Source organism: Crocodylus siamensis, chromosome 1 (genome assembly GCF_052110815.1).
Source record: "Crocodylus siamensis isolate JL-2025a chromosome 1, ASM5211081v1, whole genome shotgun sequence".
Taxonomy (NCBI): domain Eukaryota; kingdom Metazoa; phylum Chordata; order Crocodylia; family Crocodylidae; genus Crocodylus; species Crocodylus siamensis.
This window is the reverse complement of record NC_143395.1, coordinates 104791643-104805112: the sequence shown is the minus strand read 5'-3', so window position 1 is coordinate 104805112 and position 13470 is coordinate 104791643. Positions and strand designations below refer to the sequence as shown.

Sequence of the window (13470 nt, the reverse complement as noted above, 5' to 3'; positions counted from 1 at the left end):
ATTCTATCTTCCAGAAACAGAGCTCTTCCACATCACCTTGTAGAGTAGTCTGAGTGCTGCTCCACAGTGCTGTGCTCCTGAGTGCTATTTGCACAGTCTACTCCAAAACAGGCAGGCTGACAGAAATACGATGTCCATTAAATGGAGGGCCAAATACTGTATGATATCTGCACTACTTAGCTTCTTTGAGTTTATAATATTTTGGTGCATTTCCATCTCATGGAGCATTGCAGTGCATTAAATAATAAAACAAGTGTTTTTCATTATGTTGGGAAAGGTATATTTTCATTTAAAATTTATTCTAAATGCAGTTCATGGCCCTGTTGACCAGTGAAGTGGCCCTGTTGACCAGTGAAGTCTCTGACCAATTGTTAAATGTTATATACTTGTATTTAAAGCTAATGAACAAATGAACAAAAGCAAGGGAACTCCAAGCTTATTAACTGTTAAAGTTAGTGCCACAGAGCACTGAAATGGTGAGGTCCTGATTAAGAACAAGATTTTAGGCTTGAGCTATGACTTCCAGTGGTCAGGTAGCGCAAGGAAGTTCTTTAGATGCCAGTATAAACTAGGTTTGTCCTCTGACTTAATAAGCATTTTTAGTTGGAAAACATCAATCTTTTTTCTTATATTTTCTCTTTGCACATCGTGTACTACAGAGAGGATTTTCAGAGGTGCTCAAAGATGCTGGATTACTATGGGAGTGGGGTGCTTGACTCCTTTAGGTACCTGCCAAAACCCATGCCTTTGGTTTATTTTCAGCTTGTCTTCATTATAATGGTTTGTTTGTTAGTGAATATTAGAAGTTATCATATCTGTTTACATGTAATATATATTCATAAGTAATAACTCACATATGATAAATTAGTATATGATATTAGATGCTGGAGTTTTATTTACAAAATGAAAACCTTCATTTTAAAATACAACTGAACTGGGTCTCTAAGCCTTAATGTAATATAGGTATCAGAACTCATAATGGTGATGGTTCATGTGATAAGTTGGGTCAGTGTACTATGTGACTAACAACTAAAAGATAAAACTCTTCTGCTGGGGAAGTATATATTTAGATGGCAACAACTGTAGCTACATATAAATGTAGAAGAAAGTACTGGGATTAGCAATAACCACAGTGAACATGGAAGTTTAAATTTCTTGTTAGCAAGCATTCAAAGCACTAATAAATCTTAAAACTGGAGGAAATGCACAATCTATTTTCTACCTAAATATTAATAATACTAGAAAACTGATTCTGAATCCATCTCTATCTAGTACAAATGAAAAAAAAATAGTTTAATTTGAGAATGTAAAATGCAAACTTACCTATTTTGGTTGCACTGTAAATATTTTCAATAGGAAAAGCACCTCCTAAACTATATAGCAGGACTTTTGCAAGTGCTGGGATAAGCTGGGTTGTAGTTACCAAAACATTTACACAGTTACTCCTAAAGGGAGAGAAATAGATTTAATCTATATAACAATCTATTATCAAAAAGTGATTTAGTAAATACTTTATTAAACTATCAGAAACATGGCACTGAAGGTGGCTTTCAAGCTTTGCTAACATTAGCTGTCAAACCAACTGCGTTACCCTCACTTAGTAGTAGGGCCTCCGCACCACTAGCATCGAGAATGTTTTATTATAAATCCTTTGTCAAAGTATGATCCTTTGTCCAAAGCTCACAGTGGTTTAGACAAAGTATATTAGCATGATTTTCAGAAAGGATTCGATACCCACATTAAGAAAATGTTGTCCCTTTAAGATGTCTTGAGGAATGTTAAAAAACAAGATACCTCAAATCCCCAGTCACTTTTGAAATCTAGGTTCCAGTGTTGCTAACACAAACACAGTTCTCAAACTGACAATTACTTGTTATTAATAATCAATTAGATGAAAAAGTGTGAGAGGGGTAAAAGGGTAAAAGATCACTTGTAACTCTTGCCTTGAGGCGACAATGTAAAGCTACATGCTTCTAATTCAGACCAAATTAAACCTTCCCAACATTTCAGAAATGTGAAGTTCTAAATGTAAGAGAAAAGACAGTAATAGTCAAAGATGAAACAGGCAGTTTTTAAGGTTATTCCAGTTTGTCTTTGAGGAGGCTTAAATTGAAGTAGCCATAAAACCAAAACTAACAGCATTATACGGTCATGATCAATCAAATAGTGACAGGCTGAAATATATATGTAGCCCAGTGATATACCATATTTACCTGATTATAAGTGAGGTTTCCCCCCCAGTCAGCATGGCATGGAGGAAAAAAAGCTCCTCATCTTACACTTGCACAGAAGGAAACCTCATTAAATACATTGTCTATCATTAAACCACTGCCAAAAGCAGCACTGTTCAGTAATGGAAACCACCAATGAAGTTAATTAAATGCAGCCAACGCTGAGCACGAGTATAAAGCATGTAGCTTGTATTGGGCAAACATACATTAGTACAACCACAATTGAATAACATAGAGGCTTGTGTCCATTGCACTCTGTCCCCCTTAGCGCTGACTCTTTCAAATCATGATGAGCCACTACACTGAATACATTTTGACTTCCTCTTCACTCCTACAGCTGACCTGTGCCTGCCTTTTCCATTTCCAATGATTCCTGTTTCTTCAACAGCCTTAAATGTCTGGCAACCATCATCAAATGGGGCCCCAAAAAGTTCACCTAGAATCCCTTTTGCTTGCCCCACCTTCTCTCAACCTGTCACATATTAGTATGGCCCAATTCTCTATGAGGTGGAGCTGGATCAGGCAGCCCTTCACTTCATCAGCCGATAAATTCTTGGAGGGTCCCAGGACACGTAACAAGAACACCTGGTTCCAGTCATGAGTGGGCTTAGGTAATTAGTACCTGGATCCTTTGTTGTGGGTATCTGGAGTACACACATGTAGTAAGCAGTGCTGAGATATGGGGTCTTCATGGCTAGAAATGCTGTTGACTCTCCTGAAGCCCAACTGTATTTATCAACTATATGGTAAATACATTTGTACAGTACAGCCTTTTGGCTCTGGTCTAAGTCTAGTTTGTCCTATATATAAACAGGTGCCAAAGTGCCGCTTAAAAGTCTGTTAATGGAATACTGTGCTAAAACTTGTAACAGTTTCTAAGAAGGTCAATGAACTGATTCTGAATAAACTAAGTCTTTGGGTGTCCAAAATAATTTGTATGTTTATTTCAAAGTCAGTGTTTTCAAATTTGCTTCTCACTTCCATGTGCTCAGGGAGAGGGTCTGACAGTAAGTGGGGGAGGAACTGCAGGGGAAAGAAGTTGGGGGGGGCAGAGGGCAAGGGGGCCACCTGATCACCCCCCAGATTTATTTTCCCTGCAGTGAAAGAAGGAAAAATTCAAGGGAAAGCTCCAATAATTAGATTCTCTACCTGGAAAGTTATAACACACATATAAATTTTCCATATACAGAATCTAATTATTGGGGTTATCTTATTTTCAGGATTGTATTGTATTCAAGTTAATATAGTAATGATAGAATTAGGACCAAGAACTTGTGGCAGCTTCTTTTGGCTTTTCTACTGATTCTGTGTGCAACTTCAGGCAAGGTAGGCAACCTCACTGCATTATCATTTCCTGTCTGTAAAACAGGGGTCATGTTCTCACTCTCATATTTTATAGATACATTATGAGGGATGTATAATATCTGAAGACAGAATGAATGGTTTACTTAACTTCTATGTATAGTGAAAAACTTTTTCTTAGTACCTCCTGTTGCTTAAACAGCACTAATTTCAAAATGAAATTTTTGACCTTTGGGTGGAATAATACTTTCAGAAGTAGTGTGAAACACAGTAGGCTACAATAACATTGCTTGCATGGCTATCATTTTTATTCTTTTGGTCAAAAAAACTGCTAAAATGTAATAGTTTTCCACCTTACTTGCTGTCTGCAAAACAGCATACATGTTTAAAATAGTTCTTTCTACTGTACCAGCTTTGTGTTTCCCCCACTTAAAATCAATTCTTCTTTTAACCCATGCTTATTTTGAAACACAAGGCAATATAGAATCATGTGTTTTATTTCCACACTGTTATGCTTATATTACTGATTATTTCAGAGGGAATGTGGGTTGCTCTGTGAACACATTATTATAAAATCAGCAAGGGGAGTTTATATTATTATTGTTTTATCCATTCTAAGAAACAATGATTACAATTATTTCTTAGGGGAGGGAATACTAAGTTCTAATTACTATGGTTTAACATAACTTTTTTTTCTTTTAAAAAAACCCCAGACCTCACATATGTATACAAAGTTATGTCTGGGGGAAAGGAGAGAGGAGAAACACTTTTGGTTTCTGGGCTTTTATGCACTATAGTATTGTGCAATGCACAGATACATGTATAGATTCACACAATACAGAAACTTTGCTAACATAAATTTGGAATTTGAATGTGGATTCCACAAAAACATAATTTTAAGAGTTACAATAATTCCAAATATGTATCTATATATATATATTAATAGGACAATTCTCAAAAGGTTTCGTATTAAGCATTTCCATAAGTTTCTAAGAACTGCTGGGGACTCTGATGTGGAAATGTGTTTACTCAGCATCCAGTTACTGTTGGGTTGTTTCTGAAAGCTATTCTGCTGAAGTACTAAAGTATATTCATATAAATTATAATAATAATATTAATGTTCTTAGAACATACATAAATACATACCTTGTGCTAATAATTGATAATGATTTAAGTGCATTTGTCAACCAGGAGTCTGTCAGAGCTTCAATCTCTGCTCTTAACTGCAACCATGCATCCCTTTTAGCGGGGCCAAGGAGTCCTTGTATATAAATGAAGAAGAAAAACAAATTAAAGTCAGTTTTAGCTGGAACACATGGATCTTGCAGTAATGTTGGCTATCTGAATTCTGTGTTTAGGACATGATGAAACACACCTACTTAAGTCAGCAAGAAGATCCCACTTAATTACAATGATGATCAAGGAGTTACATTTTAATTCTCTGCACTGTTATAATGTTTCTGTTTTAAGCAAAATCATGGAATTTTAGAGGGGCCCTGAAGGCACCTGAGCTCTCATTAATAACCCACTTGTTTCTCATATTGAAGTCAGAGGTGGAAAAGAAGTACTACTCTTACCCATCTATGCAGAATTATTTCTGTACAGTACATTTTCTAGAGTTTTTTCTCATGCACTGATACTTTCTGCACAACCTACTGAAGGACTGCTGCACAGGTAGTAACACTGCAGCACTGCATTTCCTACTGAATTTCCTACTGGAAGTCAGTCTCTTTGTTAATGTCATGCTATTATTTTTATTTCTTTTTTCTAAATACTGTCTCCCACCTTGTACCTGCAGCCTAGAAATACTTGTAAACTTCCTGTGCTCATTTATTTAATCATGTTTTCGATAAACTGCAGAAAGCTCCTTCCTTATCATTTACCATTAGATATAATTTACTCAGCCACCTGAGTTTTAAGACTTAATTAGTTTAAAGCCTAGATATTTTAAGATAGAGCTTGATAATTTATTAACAGGCTTATGGAATGGGGGGTTGGGCCTGATGATATCCTTCAGTCTTATGTTCTTTATTCCTAACTTGGGTGACTGACATTTTCAAAAGGCTGATATTAAATTAGCTCCGACCACATAGCTCAGTCATGCTTGGTTTTAGGCATTATTTTGAAATAAAATTGCCCTATGAGGAAAAAACAAAAGTTGTAAAAGTTGATGGGAGGAAAATACATGTGTGAACTGACCATTAATAGTGGAACAAATTAAAAAACCGGTAACGCATAAATAATATTTATCAAGATAAAGGAATTATACATACAGAACATACCATGTAAACACATTTCACCCTCACAGTGACTCTTGTTATTTCAATATCTTTTCATGAAATATGGTGGCTTTAAAATTTTAGACACATTAGGAGCTTTTCTGAGAATGCCCAGTAAATCTGTAGATCAGATAGTTTTGCTGTATTTTTAATGTCTAAAGATCCCATTTCATAACAGCAATACGACTCCCCAGGGAGGACAATTTCTTAGGGGATTATCATTTACTTTTTAGGTAGTTTAACTCACTTAATCTCTCTGCAAGTAAAGAATCTTAGCTAATAAAAATGGAAAGATATTAGTTGGTTCCATTCTCAATAAAATGTTTCCTATGGGGACTGAAACTCACTCCCCGTGTCATCATAACTCATGATTCCTATTGCTGATAGCTGGACTTGCCAAAGCAAGACCACAATGCTTACATTTTTTTTTTACAAGAAACTGAGACTTAGGCTTTTCTGAACTTATGCCAAATTACTTTGGAGAAACACTGGAGTGCTCATTGGGACCTCTTCCCGCAAAGGAGACCCTGAGCCCCCCTCACCCCCCCCCCACTTGTGTGTCGATTTGGAAAGGGAGTGAAGATCTGAAGATGTCCACTCCCTAACTCCCTCCATGTTCTGTCTGACATGTGTTTCTCCTGTCTCTTCAGAGGTAGGTTGGCTGGCCATCTAAATCCTACAGGAATCTTCTGGAGTGATCCAGCCTTCTCTCACAGCTGTAGGACTCAGAACGACTCCTTCAATTCTACCCCTGTTAGTGGCGCTTTAAAATTACTAAGATATCCAGCAGAGTAAACCATAGTAGAAAAGCCTTCACTGTGTGTAGGTAAGTTTGCTACTGATTCTTCAAGACATGCCTGTCACAGAAGTAATGAATCAGCTAGTGGTATAACAGTGGCAGGACTAGAAAACCTTTTCTGGATCTGTTATCACAGAATCAGTCAAATGACTTGCCTGCTTGCAGAAACTTTTAACAGAATTTGGACAGTTGAGTATAGTGACTAGTCAGGTCAACAAAACAGCAGGATGATGAAAAAGGCTGGTGAAATTCAAATGAAAAAGCCTGACAGGCACACGAATGAAGATACCTGACCTCAGGAAATAGCTTAAAGTAAATGGTTGACACAGACATTAAGTCAGTGATAATTTTGTTACTGAGTCTGAACTAGGACTCAAGCGAAAAACTCTAGTCCCGCAGAAATCTCCTTGAATACAGCCTTTTACTTCCATCTGGCCAGGATTTCACTTTAAGTGCTCTGTTCCCACCATGTTCGAGATTCCCTCAGTCACAGGTGGGGGAATCCAATCCTCTTGTACAGCGGCACATCCCCAGATCAGCCACTTATGTTACACTTTAATAGGACTAATTCCAATTAATTTATTATTCACAGGGAGGTTTCCCAGGCATATTAATTTTGGCACTGGTTAATTACCATAGAGTCTACATAGAGCACCAAACAACTACTTGAATATGACAGATCCCTGTGAGGTTATGAAAGACGGTTGATTGGTCACTGTTTAATTGTTACATTTGCATGCTTCTATGGGGATGTAAGCATAATGCAACCGCGTTTAACCGGGGTAATAGCTCGGTTAAAAGTATTTAGCTCATTTTATATCGCTACAAGAGCATGTCAATATAACAGTTACCATATAACAGCTGATGTGGGCTCCCAAGCACTAGCACCCACTCCCCTTTTGAAGTAACAACCCGTGGTAGATTGGAATATGATTGTTTGGTGTCCTCTCATACTCCTTCAAGTGTAATGGAATGGGTACTTTAACTTGTTTTAAGCATAAACTTTTTAAACTCACCTCCTATATTGTTCTTGTAAGTATTATACAATTCTTTTACTCTTCTGTAACGGAAAGCCAGCTTCCTCATCCAGTCCACCCCTCCTCTCACACCTGTTGGCAGACAAAGGTTTGCACTACTTGCAGCTGCATGGAAGCCATCAGTTGCAAAACTGTAGGTACTGCAAACACCCAAAATATATTAAAAATAAATACAATGTATTCCTTTAAAAGCTGAAGTTTAATCTTTACAGAAAATCAAATTATGACAAGAAAAAAAATACAGCTTACCTTAGGTCTTGCCCATTGTCATCAGAGGAAACATCATCTATGTGAACTTGATCACATTCCTGTTGAAAAAATAATTAAAAAGATATTCTATTTTAATACACCCTAGTGTGTTAGGAAAGATGTAAAAAAACCCCTCTGTTTAGCATTGTTTACACCAGAAGATGGCAGTGTAGACACACCTTAAGTCTCAATAAGGCTGACCAACTTTCCTTTAAGACTAAAGAAACCAGTGTTCCTTCTACACATTATAAATTAAGAATTAAACTAAGCCTCCAAAAAAGGGAAACCATTTCCTAATTCCCCTCTGATATGTTGTTGGCTAGATATGTTTTAAACCCAGACTGTCTAAATCAGTCTTGACCATCTCTCGCCACTCTATAAAAACTAGCAATGGTGAACCTCAAAAGGTCTGTCATTGATGTTTAGCTTTCCAAAGTTTGGATGCTTATCCAAGCTTTATCTGAACTTATCCAAACCTTTCTGGTTTGGAAACCTCACAAAATCAGGCACTCTCTTGAGAGCTCCACTACTTCCTGATTTCAGCTGAGCCGGAAATACCACTGAAAAAGCCTGTCCTGTAGTATTTCACTACTTCAAGTCCCAAAAAACTCAGGAAGTCCTGGAGCTACAGTGAAAATATATAATTCAAAAAGAACTTTGCTGTTAGGGTAGCTATGCTTTAATCATGGTTTCTCCTTCACTTTTGATGGCTGCAAGAGTAACAAGAAAACATTGGATCACGTGGAAAAACATTCCTGAGATCTGCATTGGTTGACAAGTCTTTCATAAATGGTTTTAAATGTATTTTTACTGAGGATTATCTCTGGAACATGTTTGAATTCAGTAGTCAAAAAGTTCTCCTTGCAGATATTTGAATATTTAATGTTTGAAAATAATCATATTTGTAGGGCTTAACTCTTTTTAGTATATACAATTAATCCAAGCTTTTTTCCTAGTAAAAATAAAAAAGGCTCTGCAATGGTTTTGAAATTCAATTCACCCATTTTGTAGCTGTAATTCAGCTGCATTAATCTAATCATTACACAAAACAGGCTGAATGTACATAAAACTGCTTTACAAGCAAATAAAGAGGTATTTCAGGCATCTCCTTCAAACAAAATCACCAGTAGGTAACACTGAGACCAAATCAGCCATGATATTCAGGAATACTTATTTAGAAGTCTCAAATATCAATGTAGAGTCATTAATAAGATTTTTTAAACTCTGAATAAAGGAGTAGGTTTAGAACAGGCACACTGAAAATCTCCTAAAATTTTATCTGGGAAGGCAGCACATGTAACTAAAATTGTAGTTTTTGGATTTGTCATGAGAATTTCTGCTCCAGTGCTTATTTCTTAACATCAAAGGGGAACATCATGGATATCTTTGCATATAAAGCAAATCTGTTTAAAAATTTAGATAATTTAGAAGCAATGTGTGGACAAAATAAGGGCACACATCATTTTAGTTAGAAGTGTTGGTAATAAATCTTTCTGTAACCTTTCCAAACTCTGCTTGTATGGTTTAACCCAATCATATTAACATAGGTGTGTTAGGGCTCCTGGCATTTAAAGACTACAGAAATTACTCACTATTCTCCCCTTTGGAATAATAAAATGTACTTTTTGCCTGAATATAAAGAGGAGAAGATTATCCCAGGTGCAGCAAATTACAGAATTTAAATATGGACTTTAGGAAAAGAGTTAGTTGATGCAAACTGATTTGGGTAAAATTAAGTCAACCCACTCCACACTCCAATTGATTCTTTTCCTTAGGTTTGAAGAGGTTCAGAGAACCCACTAGTTTGCTCATATTACATTTTGGTTTTAGAACTTCCTGGTTTCATATTCTTGAATTAGGGGTTTTTTCTTTTCCTTTTTCTTTTTTTGTTTTTGGAAAATAGAAGGGGGGAAAAAAGCATGTCAGCTGCAAAAAAGAGAGCAGGGTTTTTCGGGTTTTTTTTAATTCTCTTAAACTATTATTTGCAACCATGGAGAGTTTTCAGTGATCGATATGTGATGCTGTAACAAGCACAGGCTAGAAATGGACCCCACACAATATTGAGACAGACTCTAATAACGTTACTGACATTAAGTAGTATCTTACTCTGTAAGCAACTTCAGTGGAACCACTAAAAGAGGTAGGTAATTCTTGATGGTATCAAAATCTGGCACAGTGTGTTTGAGAGCATGTTGGGGAGATGAAGGGTATACAGAGGACCACATGAATGAAAAAAGTGTCTATGACCATTTGGGTTTTGTTAAACTGTTCAGCTATTTTGTTTCAGTTAAAATGGGTACTGGAGTTATGGAGTACTAGAAGAGAAACAGTTTTATTTGGAATGAACCCAATAACTGGCACATAACCAACATTTAAAATTCCTGAGACCAATTCTGATAATTTCATTATTAAGTTAAATATGAGTGGGTGGCAAAGGCTCAGTCTTTTTCTTTTTCTTTTTTTTTCTCTTCTAATTTTATTTGTCTTACATTTTGAAAACTATATCCATATTCATCAATTCATGGGGCAGGAAAGAGAGGGGGTTCAAGAGCCTTCAGTTTTTTGACTTCCTTGCTTCTTGTCTCTGCAGGAGGGTTTTTCAGTTTCCATCCATGTAAGAGGATCAAAACACACATGGTTTTCCAATTCCCCCTCCTCACTCATTATGTGGCTCACCCGCCAAACAGTCTGTTTTAGAGCTCAGGGAGCACTGCTACTTGCCTCCTTCTCTGGTGCATTACTGAGCACCCCATAGGGAGATCTTAGAACCAATTCATATGCCCACTCCATTCTACTGAAACACTCCTTTCTTCTTAATTTATTTACCTGATAACCAGTAAAGTAGTTAACTACAAACTAAATGGATTTGTAAAATTTTTGTCAACTTTCATATATAGAATATACAAGTTCATTGTAAAGTCAAACCCAGAAGTTTCATGGAGGTTTTAGTCAGTTCCCTCCCACTCCCAGTGGAAACAATTCTGATGTTGTGCAACAAGTTCAGGCTGTAATATATCCATAACAGAGATGTGAGAGAAATGCGGGGAGGAGGGAGGAAGCTCTCTGTTAATTTGAAGTTTAAGGTAAAATACCTTTCGTAACAGCTACAGTACTGGCTACACTCAAGTCACAGTGGGCCACTGGCTGTGCAAATTCAGGACTAAGAAAGATAAAATATATTTTCTATTACTGAATGTGTACAGAATTAGTCCAGGTACAATAACTAACTTTTGTTTGAAGAAATATTGTTTTAAAGTCATGTTCCAGTGCAGTTAATTCCTTGTAGGAATTTTTAGAGTTTAAAAATTTTACTTTGAGTGCAGAGCCTACAAATTGTCCATAAAAAATTATTCTCTTGGAATGGACTGTAATTTCATTATCCAGTAAAAACAGTGACTCACTGCACTGAAAACAAAAATGCTATTATACAGCAGATACTCAGCATTACACATTTTCAGGATGTACAGAACCACCCATTTCATGTACATGCCTCAGTCTCCATTTAATACTGGCCAGAACTGCCTGCCAAGTTTTGTGGATTATTTAAACCACTACCTGAACTTTTTTCCTTCTTTAAGATGAAAGGAAAAAAATACTGTGTAGATCTTTTTTTTTTTTCTAATTTCACCTTGAGAAACAAGTCAAATCACAGGTTCTATGTACTTCATTCCTCTCTAAATCAATATCAAATTCCTTTAAAATGTATAAATTTGGTTTTCCAAGGTTGTGATAAACCTGCAAGAATTCAAGTAGGTTACTCTGGTGCTATACACAGAGAAAACATAAGTTCAAATTACTACTCAGATTTATTTGTAGAGATTGACTGTTACATTTGCCTATGCATGATAGGCAAAGCACAATGGTGCTTGCTCAAATTTCTTACCTGTGCAATAGTCCTGTAACAGTGCAATATCCATTAACCTGGGCATTATAATTGATACGGTCCCACCCCTTAAGCAATCATAGTTTGCTCGAGGACAAGAATTTTCTAGAGCACCAGACCCCTGTATAAAAGCCAAGAGAAGCAAGTATATTCCCAAGCAATAATCCTGCTCTCTCCCACCCCCAACAAATCTATATTTTGAGTATGCAACAACCTGAAGGAAGAAAAATCCAACCTGAATTAATACAGGAATTTTACTACTTAGAATAAAAATTACTGTTACTGGACACATCTACACGAGACATTTACTGTATGGTAGCCTAATAACACTCTGCAGTAGTGTGCCAGTCAAAAACTGTGCTAATATGCTGTTGCAGTGTCATTAGGCTACTGTGCAGTAAGCATCACAAAAAAAACATGTGCCAGTGGTACTGTGCATTAAATGTAGTTACTGCATATTCAGTTAGTACTTGATTAAGGAAGTACTAAATTAACTACAATGCATTTATAAATGTGTAGATGCGCCCAATGAAGAGTATCTCTGTAAATGGGAACTTCCAGATTGGTGTCAAATACATATAAAAAAAACAAAGCTGTATTCTCATATGCAGAGACGTTCAATAATTTGGACACTACTGTCAGGAGCTGGTGAGTGGTGGTTGCATTGAACCAGAAAGAGAAAAAGATAACAAAGGGTCAAACAGACAGAAGCACGAAAGACTGGTTAACTAAAAGCAGTATTACCAGCGCAGAGCTTGTGCAGAAGTGTGTAGGTAGGGCACACTTGGACTCACCACTGCTGTGGTGTAGACATACTTAAAGTGACTGCAGCTTTTAATGGGCACGGTCTATCATGTCTTTTAAAGAATGAACTGATGAGAACTGAGCTGTACACCCTACACAAGTTCATGATTAATTTTCTTTTGTTAAAGACCATCAACAGCTCAGGACCTTGCTATAATGGAGAGTGTCTCCCCATAAACAATGATCCAAAATAGCTGCAATCTTCTGGGCTAATGCAACTATTAGCCTAGGACAAAGTATGCAAGAGTAGGAGATGCTGGCCAACAAAACTTTCATGTTGAAGCTAAAAAAAACCCTGGCTGCTTTTAGAACATCCCTGCACATTAAGAAGTGCTGTTAATGTCTTAAAAATAGACAGATGAAAGATTCACTCTACAGGTAAAAGGATTCTGAAGGGGGCCTCACTCTACTTTTTGTGTGTAATATAAGGGCAAAATCTGGGCTTGCTAATTAGTTGTGGGAGAAATGGAAGAGACCTGTCAGCCTTCTTTTATACTTCAGAAATTATGCATTTAATGCATTTCAAAACAAAAGTCTTAGCATTTCTAGTCCTCTTGTAATATAACAGTTTGGTTTGAAATAAGTCTGAGTCTTGGCTAGAAAATATTTAGTTGCATGCAGACATCCAAGAAACTAGGCTTGATGAAATTAATCTTACAGTTAGGTCCCTAAATGATACTCCTGAAATTAACTAAAGCTGAGAGATGTTTTGAATCAGATCAAAATCTGGAATGAGCCTAAGAATGATTTTTAGGGTTCCGTGCTATAAAGGCATTAACAGGAAAAGGCTCAATGTGATGTTCCAAAATGGCAAATGCCTTAGATTTGCAGAATTTGTGACTGGCAGGATAACTGGAGGGAAGATCATTCTAAAGTGAGTGTGCAC

General features: G+C 36.6%; 1 protein-coding gene across 26 annotated transcripts in view; it reads right to left on the bottom strand.

Annotated features, from left to right (window-relative positions):
• EYA4 (EYA transcriptional coactivator and phosphatase 4) overlaps positions 1-13470 on the bottom strand; it is a 246727-nt gene that overhangs the window by 7321 nt on the left and 225936 nt on the right. For all 26 annotated transcript variants that reach the window (XM_090039378.1, XM_090039393.1, XM_090039401.1 and 23 more), the window contains 4 exons: positions 7898-7956; positions 7628-7788; positions 4680-4794; positions 1324-1445 (listed from right to left, as the gene is read on the bottom strand). In XM_090039378.1, coding sequence (XP_089895504.1) covers positions 1324-1445; positions 4680-4794; positions 7628-7788; positions 7898-7956 — 457 coding nt within the window. The remainder of the gene's footprint in view (positions 1-1323; positions 1446-4679; positions 4795-7627; positions 7789-7897; positions 7957-13470) is intronic.